The sequence below is a fragment of the Neolamprologus brichardi genome, chromosome 7 (genome assembly GCF_056152115.1).
Source record: "Neolamprologus brichardi isolate AB-2024 chromosome 7, ASM5615211v1, whole genome shotgun sequence".
Lineage (NCBI taxonomy): Eukaryota > Metazoa > Chordata > Actinopteri > Cichliformes > Cichlidae > Neolamprologus > Neolamprologus brichardi.
In genome coordinates this window covers 28,123,046-28,143,678 of record NC_142110.1, presented here as the reverse complement: position 1 = coordinate 28,143,678, position 20,633 = coordinate 28,123,046, and the positions used below count along the sequence as shown (strand labels likewise).

At 42.2% G+C, this 20,633-nt stretch overlaps 1 protein-coding gene across 1 annotated transcript in view; it reads left to right on the top strand.

Annotated features, from left to right (window-relative positions):
• gfra2b (GDNF family receptor alpha 2b) overlaps positions 1-20,633 on the top strand; it is a 145,236-nt gene that overhangs the window by 60,554 nt on the left and 64,049 nt on the right. The window contains exon 3 of the mRNA XM_087843415.1: positions 300-377. Within this exon, the coding sequence (XP_087699541.1) occupies positions 300-377 (78 nt within the window). The remainder of the gene's footprint in view (positions 1-299; positions 378-20,633) is intronic.

Here is a 20,633-nt window from a genome sequence, read left to right as displayed (position 1 = left end):
AGCACTTCTGCTTCTGTGTGAAACTAAAGGCTATCGTCAGTATTTTGTCTGACACTGACACCAGGTCAAATGTTTAGATGATTTACCAAAGTTACAACAATACAATTTAAACAGGCGAGTTAACATGGGAGTCCATGGGGACTCACTGCTGCCTGCGCTGGTCGTTAGGTTTGGGTTTTTGGCTCTGGAGGTTGAGAAACGTTTTCATGCACAGACAGGAGACCTTTGAAGGTCGTGCGCAAGTAGATGCAGACGGTTGGGACTGTACACTGAACATGTTTCTGTTTCCTGTTCCTCAGGGGAGGAGTTTTACGAGACGTCTCCATACGAGCTGATCCACTTCTCTGAGGAATTCAGACATGCCTCCATCATCTCAGGTAATGCGTGTGTGTGTGTGTGTGTGTGTGTGTGTGTGTGTGTGTGTGTGTGTGTGTGTGTGTGTGTGTGTGGGAGCAGACTGAAGCAACGGACACACACTCATCTAGGTTGGTGTGGGTGGAGGAGGGGCTGATTAAGCTCGGGCCACTCGCTCCATCTGTGAGTGCGTGAATGAAAGCGTCTTTGTAATTACAGACGTGTGAGAGAGCGTGCAGCTGAAGCAGCTCTTTCATAAAAACCTATTTTCCGTCCAAAATGCGTTTGTGCCTCTACATACTGCGCTCATTATTCAGAGGGCAGAGAGATAACCTCTGCTCCTTTTCATTACAGGCTGTCACATATCGTTGACATCCCACATGGATCAATGTGGGGGTGGAAATGTGCTCAGGGCTGCAGCTAATTATTATATTTTCATTATTGATTAACCTGTAGATTACTCTTAATGAAATTGTGAAATATTAAGTTTATTAAATGCAGAAAAAATGCTGCCAAAATGCTCATAAGTATTTTTTGGAGAGATTAATGTGACATGTCTCAAGTTTTTTCCCGCTGTTACATTTCTGTTGCTTTTCACTGCACCTCTGTGGAAACGTCTGCCGTGGAAAGTTTAAAGTATTCACAGTTTTGGAACGTCATGCAGTCTTTTGTGTGTGTGTGTGTGTGTGTGTGTGTGTGTGTGTGTGTGTGTGTGTGTGTGTGTGTGTGTGTGTGTGTGAAAGAGAGTGTGTGTGTGTGTGTGTGTGTGTGTGTGTTAGGAACAGAAAGTGTCAGGTGTGGGTGGTGTGGCTCGTTTAGTGGCCAATAACGTGTTACGTGTTGTTTCTAACTATAAAACATCCAGAGTGAGACCATGGCAGGATAATGAAATATACTCACATGTCCTGGTATATGAATCTCACTTATCCTCACCTCTATTAACATAATTAAACTTTATTTATACAGCACCAAATCACAACAGCAGTCACCTCAAGATGCTTTCTGTTGTGAGATAAAGACACTATAATAATACAGAGAAAACCCAACAATCAGACTATGAGCAAGCACTTTGGTGACATTGAGGAGGAAAAACTTCCATTTAACAGGAAGAAACCTCCAGCAGTACCAGGCTCAGGGAGGGGCAGCCATCTGCCGTGATCGATTGGGGCGAGAGAAGGAAGACAGGACAAAGACACACTGTGGAAGAGAGCCAGAGATTAATAATAACTAATGATTAAATGCAGAGATGTATAAACACATACTGAGTGAAGAAGAAACACTCAATGCATCATGGGAATCCCCCAGCAGCCTACGTCTATTGCAGCATAACTAAGGGAGGATTCAGGGTCACCTGATCCAGCCCTAACTATATGCTTTATTAAAAAGGAAAGTTTGAAGCCTAATCTTAAAAGTAGAGATAGTGTCTGTCTCCTGAATCCAAACTGGAAGCTGGTTCCACAGAAGAGGGGCCTGAAAACTGAAGGCTCTCCCTCCCATTCTACTTTTAAAAACTCTAGGAACAACAAGTAGGCCTGCAGTGTGAGAGCGAAGCGCTTTAATGGGGTTATATGGTACTATAAGGTCATTAAAATAAAACGGAGCCTGATTATTCAGTACCTTGTATGTGAGGAGCAGGATTTTGAATTCTGGATTTAACAGGGAGCCAATGAAGGGAAGCTAATATAGGAGAAATCTGCTCTTGCTGCAGCATTTTGAATAACTGAAAGGCTTTTCAGGGATTTTTTTAGGACCTATCCTAGTTTTGTATCATGTGTCACATGACTGTTGGTACCACCTGGTACCAAGTGCAAATGGCAAAAATTTTAAATGAGTTTCAATAAACTGATTTTGGTAAAGTATTGGTTTTTCTTGAGGCATATGTAACGCATAGTTGCTCATCAGGAATGTTTGAAGGATGAAATGAGAACAGTGAAGCAGTTAGGGTCAGGCACTAAATCTACCAGGGTCATGTAAGGTGCTGAAAGCTGCTTGTGAGGTTCAGACGCCCTGCAGTCACTGAGTGAAACTGTTGGATGTGTGTGTTCAGTCTTCTCCTGCATACATTCCAAAGAACCTCCTCGCTGTTGATATCACTGCTGCTGATGACTCAGTTATTATCACCACAGGATCCCTGCAGAGTTATCTTCTTTATCCTCATGCAATGAGCCAGCACCAAAAAATAAAACATGGAAAGGATTTGATGTTTTTGGATGCCATCGATGGAGGATTTCATGAAAAGATGCACTTAAATGAATCAATGTATTAAAAATGTGTTTTTCACTCTCTGTCAGCATGTTAGCAGGACTCCATTAAAGCTGTGCATGGCTCTCCGTCTTGGTCTCACACGTTCCTGAGGAGTGTTTAAATGTCAGACGCCCTGAGTGATACAGCGTCATTTACACTTTCTTTGTGTGTGTCTGTGTGTGTTTGTTTGTGTGTGTGTGTGTGTGTGTGTGTGTGTGTGTGTGTGTGTGTGGTCAAACATCTGTGAAATAGACTCACAGCTCTGTAAATTGGCTTCTGCTCTCTCAGATTAACACGAGTACAAACAACACGGTCAACTCAGGAGTGCTGCAACCAACACAGCTTCAAAAGCACTTTCTGTTCCTAACACACACACACACTCTCTTTCACACACACACATGCACACACGCACACACACATACGCACACACACACTTGTCTTCATATCTTAGTGAGGACATCTAAATGACATAACCCTTTCCTTAGCTGCTTACCCTAAACATCAAAAATGAATGTCTAACCCTAACCATAATCCTAACCTACCTGTAACCCTGATGCTGAAACCACATTTTGAGTCTCAAAAATGTCTTCAGACTCATGAGGACGGGCACTTTGTCCCCATAAGTTGCAACTATAGTAGCAATTTTTGGTCCTCACAAAGTCATGTAAACATGGTGCACACACACAGACACACAGAGGACACTGGTGCAGGTGTTGTGTAAAGTTTCCCTTATTTCCTCTAACACGGCGTCACCAAACACAACATTAATCTGTGGCCGCTCCTTTGCATGCGTGCAGGACAGGAGCGTGGGGGGAGGGGCCGGCTTGCAGTCCAATCACCTGTCATCAGGAGTCTGACTGCATGATGTGAAGATGTGCAGCGAGAGAAGCTCGAATGCTCCATGCTGATAAAATAAGACGGGGGTGGGGGGATAAGAGGATCATATAGAAGTGTGTTAAACAGCAGTGGCAAGAAGAAAGAGCCCTGGAACATTAAAGTACGTTTCAGACAAGAGTGTCGCAAATTGATTGGAGGGAAAGGCTAAGCGTGACAGAGTTTTTGTGAATACGGTGTGTGTGTGTGTGTGTGAGTGTGTGTACTCGAGAACTTGTTAACTGTTTGCAGACTCGAGGCGCAGTGAGAATACTTTAGCGTGTGCAGCGAATTAGAGCTGTAATGATTCAGCTCGTACAAGCAGCTGCAAACCTGATTATAAAATTTAAATATTGTTATCTCCTCTAAACAAACTCTCTGTTTGCATTCTCGGAGCGCCGCCACCAGAGGCAGAAAAAATGGGCAAAGCTTGTGGGTCTGCAGACTGAAGCGCCTTAAACCTGCGTTCCTCATGATGCCCAGCAGGGGGCAGCTCCTGTCATGTCAGTAGAAACATGAATGAAGTCAAATTGTCCTTTGCGAGCAACTGATGTACTTGCAGCAGTCCACAGCAAATGTAGATATGTGGTCCATCCATCAAGTTCTCGGGCCACCCTGAGGTCACCTCCAATAAAGGCCAAGCCCACTTTACCTGCTACCTTTTCCTCTGTCTGCACTACATCAGTCCAGTGCAGCCATAACCTGAACACATGAAACATGCATGTAAGTAGCCATCCACTGCACAGTTGTCTTAAACTGGCAATTTCTCTGATGGCCAGCAGGGGGCGACTCCTCTGGCTGTCTGATTGTATAGAAGTCTTTGAGCGATTGAGCCTCCCACTCCCCTGATCTCTGAGCTCAGTGAACATCATCCTGATGAGTTCATGGTCTCAGTCACTGCTTTCAGGTCTCACTGAATAAAGCATGAAGCTTATTTTGAAGATTTGGAGAGTCAAAGAGGCACGATAGGGTGGTGTCCCTCAGTCAGTCATCATTCATCACATTTGAAACATGGGACAGCAAAGCGCCCCAGAATCACAAAATCAGCACAGAGTGGAGGTCAGGGTGGAGGGGTGTGTTAGCAAAGCAGTGATGATATACTTTATTCCCAAAAGTTGCAAAATTCATGTGCAACCTATAACAGAATATTTAGGTCAAACTCAGCAACACAGAGTCTGACAAAGTAACCCAGTAAGGTAAAGTTACTGAGACAGAAAAAGTAACAGAGCTTAATAAGTAAATAACCCGAGATTTACAGAATTTACAAAAAATGTAAAATTTTTGTGATATGTATTGTTGTCGGGATAATAAATGTCTTATATCAGGATACGAGATTTTGGTCATATTGCACAGCCCTAATGTGTAGATGGATGTGCAAATGGATGGGCAGGTGGGTGGGTGGAAAGATGGGTTGGTAAACTTTGAGTTTGGATGAAATGTTGTGTTCACAGACACAAAAAGTGATAAACTGACAGCAGCTCAGAAACTAAAAGGTGTCTTAGAAAGTAAGGTAGTCATTAAGCAGCAAGAGAGGCGGCGCTGTAACAGGTATGTGATCTGATAAGAGAGAATACTTTAGTGAGCAGCAGGTAGTGTTACACTGTCAGGTGTTGTAAGTGAAGCTGATGCTGGACAGAGACCTGCAGAAAGACCCAGAGGCTGCTGTCAGAATCAGTTTACACAGCAGCCACTGAGCTGAGAGTTCATCCTCCCAAAGATGGAAATGTGCAGAGCAAAGCCCACAGAAGCAGCAGCTGTGATTATAATGCAACAGAAGCAACTTGAGAGTTTGTCTGAGTCAAACTCTGTTAGGTTCACTCTGATGGAGGAGTTTGGTGTTAGGTTGCTCAGGTTGGGACCCAGGGCAGAATTTAAGTTTACCAAAACTTGCTTTGACCCTCAAACAATGAAACTTCCTTTGTAATGATGTAACTTGTACGTTACATCACCTCACTGGACAAGCACGAAGCTCAGTATTTTAGAAAATCTCTAATTAAAAATCCTGTGAACAACTACAACTCCCAGGGTGCATTTCACTAACTTATAACACTCTGTTAAAGATTATAACATTTATAATTTTATAACATCCTGTAATAAAATTTCAGTTCTTCTCCTTTAGCTATCCCAGCATCCTCCTCTGTCTCACCAGCCCTCTTCATGTCCTCCTTCACTCCTTCCTCCTCCCTGCAGCTCCACCTTAATCCTCTACCCTCCCTCCTCTGCACATCTTCAAACCATCTCAGCCTCTGGGACTCTGATGGACTCCCAGTGAACATCTGAACATCTTCAGCTCATCATCATGGATAACATTTTAGCTCAAGTTAACTCTTTTAATTATCTTAAAATGAAATACTGTAGTTGTAAATAAAGTGTTGCATGTATTCAACTTTTAATGGTGTTTAGATGCACTTGCTGTGGAAACTAAAAACCAGCAGTTAGAGTCTCTGTGTGGTCACTTAAATGTTGGATTTATTGTAATGTTTTACTTTGAAAAGCATCCGTATACGGTCGTGTGGTTTAAATACAGCTTGTTTGTTTCCTCTTTGTGCTGATGATTCAGAGACTGCATGATTCACTTAATCAGACACAATCACGCTGCAGCTGATGGCCAGGCTCATCATCGCCACTCACCCAAATAAAGGGCTCTTCATCTTCTTCATCTTCATCTCTAAAGCCCTTAATCTGCATTCATTACACCCCTCTGCATGTTTTCAGAGACTCTACAGCTCCAGATGTTTCCCCTTATTCAGCTGTCTGACCTGATCAAGGTCTGAGCCTGTTCAGAGTCCACGTTTACATCTGAAACAACAAAACAAAGACACAGCAAGAATGCAGCTGTCCTCACTTCAACTTCAGCTTGGGCTCAATTATATCTGGAAGAGATATGAGAGGGACAGAAAGAAAGACAAAGGAGGCGAGACGAGAATATGAAAGGATAGATAGAGGAAAGGACATGAGGAAAGGAAAGAAATGGTGACGCCAGAGGTCCGGAGGGAGCAATGGGAGGAAAGAAAACCGAGAGGAATGAAGATGATAAGAGAGGAGGAGAAATGTGAGACGAGAGCTTGGAAAAGCAGAAAGTGAGGAGAGTTGATGGCAGCAGAAAGGAGAGCGGAGCAGATAATTTATCCACAGGGGAGGAAGACGTTTCCTCTGACGCAGCCATGTCTGTGCGCTCGCTCAGGACACCGTCCGCCCGGCGTCCTCCACGTTCAGAGGAGGCAAGTGGGTTTTTCTGAGATTCACTCTGACTTCAGACACTTCCCTGCAGCTGTTCACTTCATCATCACAGCAAAGTGAGAAATTATGTTTAGTATAGAGGGGGTCACTCACTGTTAGCCAAACATATACCTGAACGGAGCTGAGGTCACAGGACAGCCAGGTAAGGTGCTGCAGGGATGTCAGCATGCAGGATCCTCAGGCTTAGCGCTGCGACTGCTCTCCATCATGGCTATTGGTAGTGGGCGGGATCTAGCAGAGAGCAGGTGAACATGTTGTCCTCAGAGTTGATATTAGGAGAAGATTTTGGGTGCAGTCTGGGTCAGAACATCTCCAAACCAGCAGCACTGTTGGCGTTCCTGGTCTGCAGGGGCGGGATCTATCAGAATGACTCAAGGAAGGAACAGTGGTAACCCAGCGACAGGGTCACGGGCGTCTCACTGATGCACATAGCGAGTGAAGGCTGGCTGTGTGGTCCGATCCAACAGACGAGCTGTTGGACCTCAAACGCTTATGCAGACTCTGATAGGATGCACAGAGCATCACCTCTGACCCCTGTCCATGTCTGAAAGCTCCAACTTTGACCTGGACCCCAGAGCTCGTCTGCACCACAGCACCGGATGGAGACCAGTGGAGTCTCGAGTGGAGTCTGATTGCTGTCACCTGACTCATGATCTCAGCTGCTTACATGCCATTACTCCATCAGCACACAGCTTATCCACTGAAGTCCCTGCAACATGCTACATCTCACCTGCACCTGTACCTTTCACCATCATTTCCTCAGCTCTGGGACATGAGCTGACTCCCGCTCCACTGCGTCTGGATTTCTTCTTCCACTTCAGCCTAAGTTTCAGTTTCTAGTTTCTGCTCCACCTAAATTTATCTCTGAATCCCTGTTTTGACCTTCATTTCAACTTTTTCACTAAGTCCTTTAATCTGTGAGTTCCTATGCTTTAAGTGATTAAGTGCTCGCACCCTCCTCGGCCTCTGTTTTTAAGAAGAAAGAAAACTTGTCTTTAACAGTTAGTTTTAGAGTTCATTTCGATTCAAGAGCAGTTTTCTGGCTGCCACTTCTTTCATTGTTTTAACAGCTAAACTTTTATCCTCCCGTGTTGTTTATCTGCTTTCAGAGGTTACATTTCAGTTTATTTCCAACATCATTTGACAACTTCAAACCCCTTCAGGTTGTTTTTAAGGAAAAGAGATGAAATGGCTTCTTTCAGCTCTTCAGCTTCCTTCCCTTTGCTGAATTTGCCTGACTCGTCCCTGTTTGACGCATCACACCTTGTCAGTTATCTGTCAAACCAACACACCAGAAAAATTCTGTTTATGTGCATTTTTCAACCCCCTTTGGTTTTTTTTTAGGAAAAACTTGCCAGAGTAAGCATATTTCCTGTGTTTTGCTCTTTCACATTCGTAATGAAATTAGCAGATTAGGTTTAATCTCACTGAACGTTCTGTGTAGCAGCAGCAGGCAGCTGGACACGCCGCCGTCAGGTCGACACAACAACAGCATGAACTAATAAAAAATGTGTGAAAAGCACGATAGTTACAGAAAACCATTTGATTCTGACTTTAATGGGGACATTAGGATTAGCACTGGCATTAGGATTTGGATTAGGATGAGGATTAGCCCGGTGCTACACGATGCAGCACAGCTACTCTTTGGAGACCAGCAGCCCGAATACAACACGTGATATTTAAATATTTACAAGACAAAATTAAAGTGTTCTTCATTTAAGAGTTCAACACTTCCATAATTAAAAGAGACTTTCTGAGTGTTATGTAATGAACCACACATAGTTTTTACTCATTGGCTTACAACGAATATATGGTTGTTGAAATTCTCTGTGATTCGTAGTTTGCTGGTCATAGTTATGTCACACAGAGCCTCAGAGAGGCTGACTGAACACCAAGGCAACCAGTATGGAGCTGTCAGCTCCAAAGTGATGCTCGCTGTGAGAGATGAGAGGCTCATATGCGGACCGCAGTTATAGCAGCCAGAGGGGCCTATGGCGCGATATGGCAGCCTCGCTTCTGTCAGTCCGCCCCAGGGCAGCTGTGGCTACAACCGTAGTGTGCCTCCACCAGTGTGTGAATGCGAGAGTGAATGAATAGTGGCTTTGTAAAGCGCTTTGGGTGCCTTGAAAAGCGCTATATAAATCCAATCCATTATTATTATTATTAACCGTTGCCTTTGAACCGGGGACCAGGTGTGTTGCTGTCGTGACTTCACTCTGCTCTGGCTGATGATCATGTGACTGTACTCTAACGGAGCTGCCACGTGTTGCATCTATCTGTGTCCAGCTCAAAATCAGGACGTTTGCAAAGCAAGTAATCCAGCAGATTAATGACAGACCTCCTGCTGTGGATGGATCATCTCGTATGTTCTCTCACCTGGTTTCTCTGTTTTCGGCATTGTCTTCCTGTCATGTGACGATGTTCGTCTCTGCCCATCAGGGACCCTGAAGATGAACTTTACTGAGTAACCCTCATCCTCCATTTTGCAGGTAACTAGCCAGCATTTAATCCATTCTTATATAATCTAGTTTAGGCACAGCAGTGCTGTATGTTGTTTGTTAGTTCAGTCAGGATGAACTTTACTGAAACAGCTGGAAGCACAGACACTCATCATTTAATTTTTTAACTCAGAGTTATTTTTAGGGAGTGAAGGAGGATTTAGACTCGGACATGGTTACTGGTGTCCGTATGAAGTTTGGAGAACTTGTTGTGATATTCTGTCACATGTAAAATGATTAAGTCTTGAGAGCCTGCTAGCAGGAACCCTTGAAGCTGTTTGCTGAGCTGCGAGGTTTCTGTTGTATTTCAGGGTGCTTAAAGAACCACATGCCTGGGTTTGTTCAGAAGTTAGTGCAGCTACACTCACAAAAACCCGGCAACTCTTCAAATGGTGCTCAGACCACATCTTCACTCATACATGTGGAGGTGTGAGAACTCTTCATTAGGGGTACGGACTTGTCACATGTCGAGTTTAGAAAGTCAAAGAGCTAAGCCAGTCAGACTCAGTAGCTGTGACTGCAGGTTGTTTGTGTGGGTGGTGGATCATTCCTCCACCACATGAAGTTGAATGCAGGTGTGAACCCCCCGATCTACCACAGAAATGCTCCTCGGCCTGTTTGGGGTCACCTGTGAAAGGTGGAGCTGACAGAGCTGCAGGTGGTGTTGGTGTGCTCCATCCTGCTGCAGTCACGTCTTCCCTTCTTGTCTTCATCTTCTCACTCTGTCACAGCTCGACCTCTTTTCCTTTTCCCCTTCATCTCCCCGCTCGCTCTCTCTCTCCTACGCCCACATCCTCCCTCCAGTTCTGTTTCTGACCTCGTTAGATCGTGTCTCCGTGGTGTGTATATATCTATAACGGACACTGGAGCAGTGTTTTAATAAAACATTATGTGTGTGTGTGTGTGTGTGTGTGTGTGTGTGTGTGTGTGCGTATGTGCGCGCGTTTAGCCCTGAGCGGGGTTCTGTGTGTATATCCTGTTGAGACTGTGTGTGAGGAAGATAACAGGACAACCCAGGGCAACTCTCTAATTGGCCCGCACTCCTGCCCCGGATACTCGCTCTCTTTCTCTCTCTATATATCTGCTCCTCTTCAAACATTGCGCTCATATCATTCCTTCTTCTTCTCTGCTGGAAGGTAGAGAGAGCCAGGTAGAGGGAGGAAGACGCCGCGGGTCGAGAGGGTTAAACAGCGAGACAGACTCTAATGAAACAGTCACTCTGAAGGAGGAGGAAGCGGCTCTGTTATGTATTCAGCTTGTGCTAGCACACAATCAGAGCTCTGCAGCGCTGTGGTGTGAAGCAGTTTGAAGTAAGTAAGGATTTAAACGTTGTACCTGAGTCAGGTTTGGAAATCTTTTCGCCTGCAGTAGTGGCAAAAGTGCTTTCCTGTACATCTTTAATTCATGGAGCTTTTCTCTACTCTTAGTTCAGAGCTGATGTTAAAGTCAAGTTTAACAAGAAAGTCCAGTTCATGAATGACACGTGGAGACAGGCTTCGCTGACTGGTATATATGGATGGTATATAAAAGATAGACATAACTGAACTGTTGCTGCACACTAGTGTATGATGATCTGTTCTAAATGCTCATCATTTGCATGGTGGTCACCTGCTAATACCCACTAATCAAAGCCTCACCCCCCTAAATTGGAGCTCTTCTTGCATGGTCTGTTAGCACAGTAACCTCATAGCAGTCATACTATTGGTCACATGATGTCATTAAAAAAAACTCCAAAAGGCTCCAGCAGCACACACATGGTCCAGAGGTCCAGTTTAGGTAAAGCCTAGCAGACAGCTAGCAGCTACAGCCACCTTTGTCACCATCCACCTGTTAGTTAAAGAGGCCACGCCCCTAATAATGCAAACTTTAAGCCTTAAAACAGGTGAGTTATAAAAACACTCTGCCCCATAACGTTGTTACAAAGGAGGAAACATTTTGTGCTGTGACAAACAAAAACATGATTTAAATGTGTAAAAAGTAGAGGATCAATAATAGAGCCCTGTGGAACGCCACGGCCCCAAAAAAACACTCTGTGATGCCCTGTTCTCTTTTCTTGTGACTCACGGTGATCTCTGATGGTTACTGCTTCCAGAAAACCCCTCATTTATATGTGGACTCATGTTTCCTAAAACAAAAAATGCTGCTATTTGAAGTCTTCAGTCTCTTAATACATATGGCAGGTCTAGTGCTCATTTAACCACAGCTTTTCTGCTTCTCTGTGTGACACTGAAGGATGCCTTCACTATTTGACACTGACACCATGTCAAATATTTGGATGATTTACCAAAATTCATGCAATTATACCACAGTGCAAGTTAACAGGTGAGTTATAAAAACATCCTCCCACTGTACAAGTGATATGAAGGTGTTAGAATTATCCACAGAGACCAAGAAGTTTGTGTATCAGGCTGTAAACATGTTTATTTTTACTGTAAAGATTTAACATGGGAGTCTATGGGGGCTGGCTCACTGCTGCCTCTGCTGCTTTTCTGTTTTTCTTCTATGTTATTGCTCCATAATAAATCACATCCACAGCTTTTCATCATATTCATGTCCTCTCCCCAGTCTGTGAATACTGGTGTCTGCAGCTTCCATGTTAAAAAAAACAAGAAAAGAAAAGAAAAAAAGTCCCTAAAAACAAAAAGTGTTGTCAGTCGTAAAAAGCAGCTCTGAGTTTCTGTTGAAATGTGCAGCTGTTATTTCAGTTAATGAAAATATCCCAGCAGCTATTTTTATCACATCCAAGTGCAACATGCACAATGTGAAGCACTTTTACACAACAGTCAGTGGAAATCTGGCACCCTGCTGTAGTCTCATAATTTATATTTTAATAGTGCATAATACTCATTTTAAATAACTTTTATTTTTATGGCTCAAAAGTTTGAGGCGACCCAGAAAAATTTCTTTCAAACTTTTATTTAACAAATGAGCAGCATGAAGAGGGAGTGCATAAAAAGTACAGCAAAGGCATTAACAAGGATCTTTATGATTTTTTCTCATAATGACGTTCTTGTGAGAAGAAATGGAAACATCCTCCTGTACACCTGTGTAGATGTCCCATTAAGATCACTAATGATTAGTGATTTGTGATGTCATTAATCATTAAAACTTCTGAACAACTTTATGCTGTTTTGTTCCATCCTTTGATTACAAACGTGGCCTTTTATTGGTTTTATGCAGCTTTTCTGTGCTTCCAAACTGAGTGTTTCTTCAGTTATGGAGCATTAAAGAGGATTCTGCAGTTCAAATTGATAATAATGCATTCCCTCAGGCTGATGTAGAATTTAGTGTCATATTAACAGTGACGGCCTAACCAGGTGATGGACTCTTTCTAACCTGGACAGAGGGAGCAGCTGCCTCTGCTGTGCAGAGCCACAAAATTAAGACGAGTGCGTGTGGAGCGGAGGAAGCCTGCTTCATTTCACAGAATTGATATAATCGGGTGTGAGGAGATGTTGGCTGCCCCTCAGAGACCAAACACGCCCATTTAACTAAGCGCGCTATGGAAACATGCACTAAAGAAGGCTGCATAAATTCAGAAATTATTCATGGGCTGGAAGCACAAGTTTTTTGTATGTCCCTGAACGTGCCGTGAAACAGTGTGCATAACGAGCGCAGCACAAACCTCAGTGACGCTGAGCTACCTTCATTTCGGTTTCTGGACATAAGCTGTTAAATCCTCGTGCATGTTCTCTCGCTGTTTTGTCCCACTTCAAAGCCGGCGCTGTTTGGATGTGGAGAATGAGAATGTTCCGGCTGTCCTGCAGGAATATAAGCACATTGTGGCTTTATCTGTGCTGTCTGTCAAGGATGAAGATGTCAGGTTTCCGCCACATTCAGCTCAGCGAGAACGACTCCAAACTGCTGAACTTTAATGAAACCAACCAGGCCAGCGAGCGTTTAGCTGCTGAAGCTCCTGTGGAGGCAGAGGTGATATCAGGCCGATCAGGGTGATGAAGCAGCTTCATTAAAGCTGGAAAATGAGCTGCAAGTCAAAAAGGTTCAAACAGCCTTGCTGTCCTCAGTTATATTTGCATACTGGCTTTAATGCACCTGATTACCTCATCAGCTCATTAGCTGCCCAGCATCACTGGTGTGGATATCTCTAGTAGGTGTGACCAACACCTGGTTGTAGGTCAGTCATCTGTTTTCACCTTATTAAATGGTGCTGATGTCGTGCTGATGAAGTGGCTTTTAGGCCTTAAGTGGCTGTCAGCTCAAGGACAAAGACTTATTTTAGAGGTTTTTTTGCATAACATGCACCTCCCAGTACCTTTAACTGCCTTTATCTGAACTTCAATCAACTTTCAGCTCTTCTTCTGCTTTACTGCAAAAAGTTCTGTATGTCTTCCACAAGGGAACCAGTGACAGAGAACAGAGAACTGATGTCGTCTGACAAAGACTAATTTTATCAACAGCACAAAGCTCTGTCATGAGGAAATGAATCTAATGGAATAAAAAAACAAAAAAGTTGCATGAATAACAAAATCAAAGCAATTGATATAGTATATTTTAATATTTTGAGAAAATTAAAGTCAAATTTATGCAAATGTTTATTTTTGCATCAGAGCAACTTCATGTCACATCTGCAGCTCAGCGCCATCAGCAGGCAAAGCAGCAACCTTCCAAAATAAGTCAGACATCTAGCTGTGTGAATAACTGGGCAGCCAGATAATTAAAGTGTTCATTTTTCATGAGAATAGGAATGAGTCTCAGGGAGTTGCTCCGAGGTAAGACATTTACAGAGTTGGAGAAACTGAGGCCGTGCACAACATCATCTACTACAGTCAACAACATCCTACCCAATTGACGGCCTTCGAGTGAATCAGCAGCCCTCTCCAACATCTTTGATCCCTTCAGGAGGCTCTGAAACACCCTCATCATCAGCTCTGCCAGCCCGGTCAGCTCATTCATGATTGATCTGGTAGAAAAATCTACCAACCCAAAAGTATGTAAGTATTTGTAAGTAGTATCAAAGTTTGCTGTTGGAGACAAACAGAGTTACAGCTCATCACTCCGCATTCAGCGTACTTCTCTTTCACCTCCACCTCCTCTCTCTGCCTGTCAAACGTTTTCTGCTCAGTTAGATAAAGTGAAAAGTTTGGATGCGCTTGACGGTGGACGGCTCCATCATTTCCAGACGATTCACTCTCTGCACTCAGATTATGGGCAGACAGAGTTTTTGGGGAAAGTGCTTAACCCTTTAAAGCCGGTCGGAGCGGGCACGCTCTGTTTTGCGTAACTATTTTTAAATCCCGGTAGCTCTGCAACCACGTAAGCTAGCGCAATAATTTTTTTTGCATATGAAACCGGAGGAGTTGTACTTACACTTACACTTACTTATCTTATGCCATCAGCTTGTCCTCGGTCACAGTTTCCTTCCACATATAGATTTGCAAAAACTGCATAAAAGCACTTGCAGCAACAAAAACATAATATTCCAGAAACATGCTTTGCCGATCCGATCAGCTGTTCATAACACTTCCTACATTGGATTAGACGTCAGCGCGAACTATCGCACATCCGCCATGACCTGCCCGAAACCGGAAGTGACGTCATTTTCGCGGAAATGTAGTTTTTTACCATATAGCCTCATGAGCCTATACTGGTGTTTTTAAAAGTTATGTTTGACTTTATGACTTTCTGTGTCGTTTCTGGGATGCTTAGGACTCATATTGCACTGCTGGAAATAGTTTATTTTGATGCATATGCTGCTTTTTTGCAAATTTGCACTATAATATTTATTTTCGTTTTTCCTGCAGTATATAAAAATTGGTGTATTTCAAAAATAAAACTATGAAGACACTCAAAATAAATTTCCATTGGTGGGATACTATTTTGTGCAACTTTTTTGTATTTACAGTTTTGAGGGATAAGCCTCTTAAATTTCTCTAACTAGAAATATATGTTAAAAAAACAAAAACGATTTTCAATTTTTTTGTAGTTTATTGCACTTTTTTGCAATTTATGTAATCACTATGCACTTAATTCATACATATTATTAAAATCTAGGCTGTAATGGTTGTATTGATGTATAGCAACTTGAAATGCTCCCAAAAATGGCTCCACAGCATGTAAAAATATAATATAAGCTCTGGCGGACTTGGTTCTATGGTAGGTCTTAAAGGGTTAAAACAAAAACTTTCTGCAGATCATTAGCATGAGCGAGACACCTGCTGGGAATGTAGGACGCTGGCTGTTGTGCAGTTTATGCATGAAGCAGCATCACTCAGTCACAGCATCTCTGCCTCTTCACCCTCTCAAACATTATCAGTTTCTGTCGAAGGACCTTATCATTGATTCTTTTCCTCATCAAAAGTCAGTTTTCAGTACATCTGTGGGTGGGCAATGCCCAAACCTTAAAGCCTCTGCAAACCCAAACCAACAACAGCCTGCTGTGGGTTTGGGTTTGCCTGACATGCTGCTGTGGAGGTGTCGGGGTAAATATTCAGCTAAGACCCTTAGAACCAAAACCACAAGCTGACCAGCAAGTAAAAGCACAAAATAGAAGCAGAGTAGAAAACAATGAGAACAATTAAAAAACAATACTCCCGCAGGATAACATGTCCAGTTTCCCCATGCAACTTGATTGCTCTTTATAAGTAACCGACAACTCGCTCCAAATAACTCATCCTGAGTCCTTCACATGTGAATGATTCCACAGGCTTGACAGGAGAGTCAGGGAAGTCATTTAAAGAGCACCTGGAACAGATCTGGGTTTAACCTTTCTTCTGGTTTTTATTTTTCTGCATCAGATTTAACAAGTGTGAGAAAAAACTCAAAGTATGAGTGATGTTTCCTGAAAGACGTGTGGGTGGTGAAGACGTCTTCACGATGGCTCGACTTTCTGCTTTCATGGAGCCACAAAGCAACACCTCAACAGCTCGAGCTTTCCTGGAAACACACAACGGCTAGTGTGTGTGTGTGTGTGTGTGTGTGTGTGTGTGTGTGTGTGTGTGTGTGTGTGTGTGTGTGTGTGTGTGTGTGTGTGTGTGTGTGTACTTGTTTTCATGACATCTTAGGACAATTTTATGATAACACACTCACAAAATGAGGACGCTCAGAAAAATGAGGACATTTTTGAGGTCCTCATTTTTCTGAGCCTTCTAAAGTGTTCTAGAGGCTCCCAACATGCTCCCAAACCAAAAATCTCGAAAGTCCTGAAACATCACAATTTCATGAAAAAGTGTGTTTAAGTGTGTTTAGCGTTTTTGCTCACTTTCAGTTTTGGCACCTACTGGCCAGTTTTGGAACAAAACACACTTTAAACACACTTTCAGTGACGTCACTCTGTGAGTCCTCATATTGTAGGTGTGTCAGACACAATAACACATTTGACCCAGGTTATACCCTTCTGGGGCTTAGCGGACACATACGTGGACAGCAAAGCTCTTATGTCCACAGTCGTATTCAATGTTGAAATGGAGGTGAACTTTATTTGAATCATTTGTGGAATAATAACAGATAAGATTTGAGGCTTCTGAAAATTGTTCGTTCAAACCTTGCCAATTAAACAATCATTCTAACACACATCAAAAACCTTTCCCATTTTTATACATATTAGGGTGAGCAATAAGCAAGGGTAACAACAGTTAAATCAGGCAAATCTTGACAAAAATGAAGGTCTTTAGATTCAGTTATCAGTGCCTGCACATCTTGGTTTTTTTGTTGTTGACAAAATGTCTCGAAATATAAAGTTTCAACATTTGTCTAATTATATTACTATTAATTAATGAGTCTTACTTCTCAAGATCAATGCACAAATTGTCTGACCTTCACTATGCAGAATGATGTGTGTGCAGATTTTGACCCTTGAAGAGTTTATATTAATCTGCATTAATATAATTGCATCTGCAATCTGCAGTTGAACTTGGAGATTCCTGCCGCTGTCATCTGATTCAGTATGATCATCAGCCTCAGTCTCGACTCTGTGTATCTACAAGAATTGATGAAAAAAGTCAACAATTCATTATATTTTAAATTCAACTTACCTTATACTTTTTACAATATAATATAAAATGCATATTGTTTCTTTAAAAACTAATAACACACTATTAAAAACTGCAGAATGCACAATTCCAGCTTCATTTAGTAATTCAATTAGTAAATAAAAGTGAGTAATTAAGTCACTTAATTAACTAAGCAACTGTAAATGTCACAGTATGCAGCAGTACAATTCAATTTCAATTCAATTTTATTTATATAGCGCCAAATCACAAAAAAAAAGTTGCCTCAAGGCCCTTCATAGGTACAGAGAAAAACCCAACAATCATATGACCACCTATGAGCAAGCACTTTGGCGACAGTGGGAAGGAAAAACTCCCTTTTAACAGGAAGAAACCTCTGGCAGAACCAGGCTCAGGGAGGGGCGGCCATCTGTTGCGACCGGTTGGGGTGAGAGAAGGAAAACAGGATGAAAGACATGCTGTGGAAGAGAGACAGAGGTTAATAACAGATATGATTCAATGCAGAGAGGTCTATTAACACATACTGAGTTATAAAGGTGACTGGAAAGGAAAAACTCAATGTATCATGGGAATTCCCGGCAACCTACGTCTATTGCAGCATAACTAAGGGAGGATTCAGGGTCACCTGGTCCAGCCCTAACTATATGCTTTAGCAAAATGGAAAGTTTTAAGCCTAATCTTGAAAGTAGAGATAGTCGCTGTGTCCCATTTCAGGGTCTGCACGCTTGAAGTACGCATTTTAAGTGCGGTTACGTCACCGCCACGCGACGACGGCTGTCCCAATTCGAAGTGTACTTCAAATGCATACTCCAAATGCGCCGTCGATTTCCCCAAATATCAAGCGTGGTCCGGTGCACGCTTCGTAGTCCCATATATCCCACAATTCATAGCGCGGCAGTGGGTGTGGATAATTTTGCCGCAAAATACGGCAGAAGGGAGCAGCCGAAAGTAAGTACTGAATATGACGTCACTTATTCATGTGCGAATGTTTAATAATGAAGAACATTAAAACATTGCTGTTGGCCACATGTCGGCAAAGTTATGTGACACTAGTGATGTTTGTACTTTCAGCATTAACTTGGTTTTAAAGCCTCTACTTCTAAATATACATATAGTCGACCTTAATCTTACAGAGAATCTGATGATTTTATGGATAATTAAAGTCAGTCATATATCCACAAACACAACAAGCTGAAAGTCAGTGATATATATATATATATATATATATCATAATAATCTGACAATACTATAATATTGGCCATGTTATATTTACATTACCATAGTGAGATGACTTTAGTCTCATGAACAACATTAACTAATTATTATTTACTAGCTAATCTTAAATGACTGTTCAGTACAGAAATTAAGCCCTTGAATCATGTTTTACAGTCCTGTGGTCTCAGCCTCAGATACTCAACTAATCAAAGTGATGTCATGACAAAAATGATTGACCAACAAAACAATTTTCTCCTTCATTTCTGTCAAACAAAGCTGTATGTAACGTGTCTCGCGGTTAGTATCATGGTTGCTAGGCAACCTGAACAGCGCGACGAAGCATATACCGTCCCATTTCACAAGCCTCTCACTTCCGCACTTCTCGTACTTATAGTACGCACCGTACGTAGTACGCGTAGTGCACGTACTTCAAGCGTGCAGACCCTGAAATGGGACACAGCCAGTGTCTGTCTCCTGAATCCAGGCTGCCGGGGGATTCCCATGATGCACTGAGTTTTTTCCTTTCCAGTCACCTTTCTCACTCACTATGTGTTAATAGACCTCTCTGCACTGAATCATACTTGTTATTAATCCACAGCATGGCTTACAAAAGTATTCGGCCCCCTTGAACTTTCCCACATTTTGTCACATTATAGCCACAAACATGAATCAATTTTACTGGAGTTCCACATGAAAGACCAATACAAAGTGGTGTACACGTGAGAAGTGGAACGAAAATCATACATGATTCCAAACATTTTTTACAAATAAATAACTGAAAACTGGGGTGTGCGTAATTATTCAGCCCCCTGAGTCAATACTTTGTAGAACCACCTTTTGCTGCAATTGGATTCCATTAAAATTGATTCATGTTTGTGGCAGTAATGTGACAAAATGTGGAAAAGGGGGACGAATACATTTGCAAGCCACTGTAAGTACACAGAGAGATAATGAGGGGATGAGGAACAGCTGGGACAAATCAGACCTAACAAGACAAGGGGAAACAAAACTAGACACACTGGATATAGGACAAGGACTTTCACAATAAAACAGACATAACAAGGGTAATCTAATAAACAAATGAACTTAGCTAACCTAAAGAACTTATAAATAAACATCGACATCCAAACAAACTAAAACTTAAAACGCTGGGTCAACAGACCCAGGAAAGTGACAGTAAAATCATTTATTATACACATACTTATTTTCTTAAATTGCTTATCTATTATCTGTATTTTCACCTGGGGGTCTAGGGGTGCTGCTCTTCTTTTCATAACAAATTAAGACATGTTTATGATAACACACTGACAATATCAAGACAAATTTGGCCTTACTCCATCAGTGAACAGCATGCCCATGCTAACTTAAACTAGACCAGCAAGCTAACCACATGTGTACCAAGTGTTACTCAACAATAGGTACCAAACAAATTAACGGAACGAAATTAACTGTAACAGCAGTTTGCAAAACATTGTGACAGTTCTCAAGTGTTCCTACCTCAAATACAGCGCGTGTTGCTGTGTTTTTGTTGTTAAATGGACGAGGAGAGTCCGGATGCAGCATTTCGTCAGTGGAGCATAGAACGACGTCTGTGATTGGTCAACAAGTGAGTAAAGATGCATCTGATTGTTCGAAAGCCTCAACCAAAGAGTTGCTGGTCACGGCAAGATACAAACTCGCTTGAGCTCTGCGTGAACGGCACATCCGGGACCTTCAGCACTAAGGAGAGATTTATCTTGACGTATGTATTTACCTTTGATATCCATGATTTGACGCACACTTCGCAAGGTAAAGTTGTATGTTTAACAAGCTAATTAACGTTAGTTAAACGGAATTAAAACAATGCACAATCGATTTGAACAAACTGAAAGTGGTGAATGATGATAAATGTTAAAAAATTACTTAAAATTTATCTTTAACAATAGATATTAGAAGTTAAATTTAACTGTTCTTAAATTCCCACTGGAGTTAAAGGGACCTGCGGCCTAGCATGTGCTCTGCATCTTCAACTGCAGAGACAGTCAGCCTAAGCTCTTTTTAAGTGTAGCTAACTGCAACACACATTTTTTTCAACACAAGATATGTTTGGGGGGATTTAAATGATAATATTAATGTTTTCGTATTTAGCACAAATCAATAGTATTATAGTTATTCGCTCACGGTCTGGGTTTCTGGCCCAGCGTTTCTGACGTTATTCTAAGGTTTTTGAGTTTCTTGAGAGTGTTTGGTGGCGGGTTAGTTG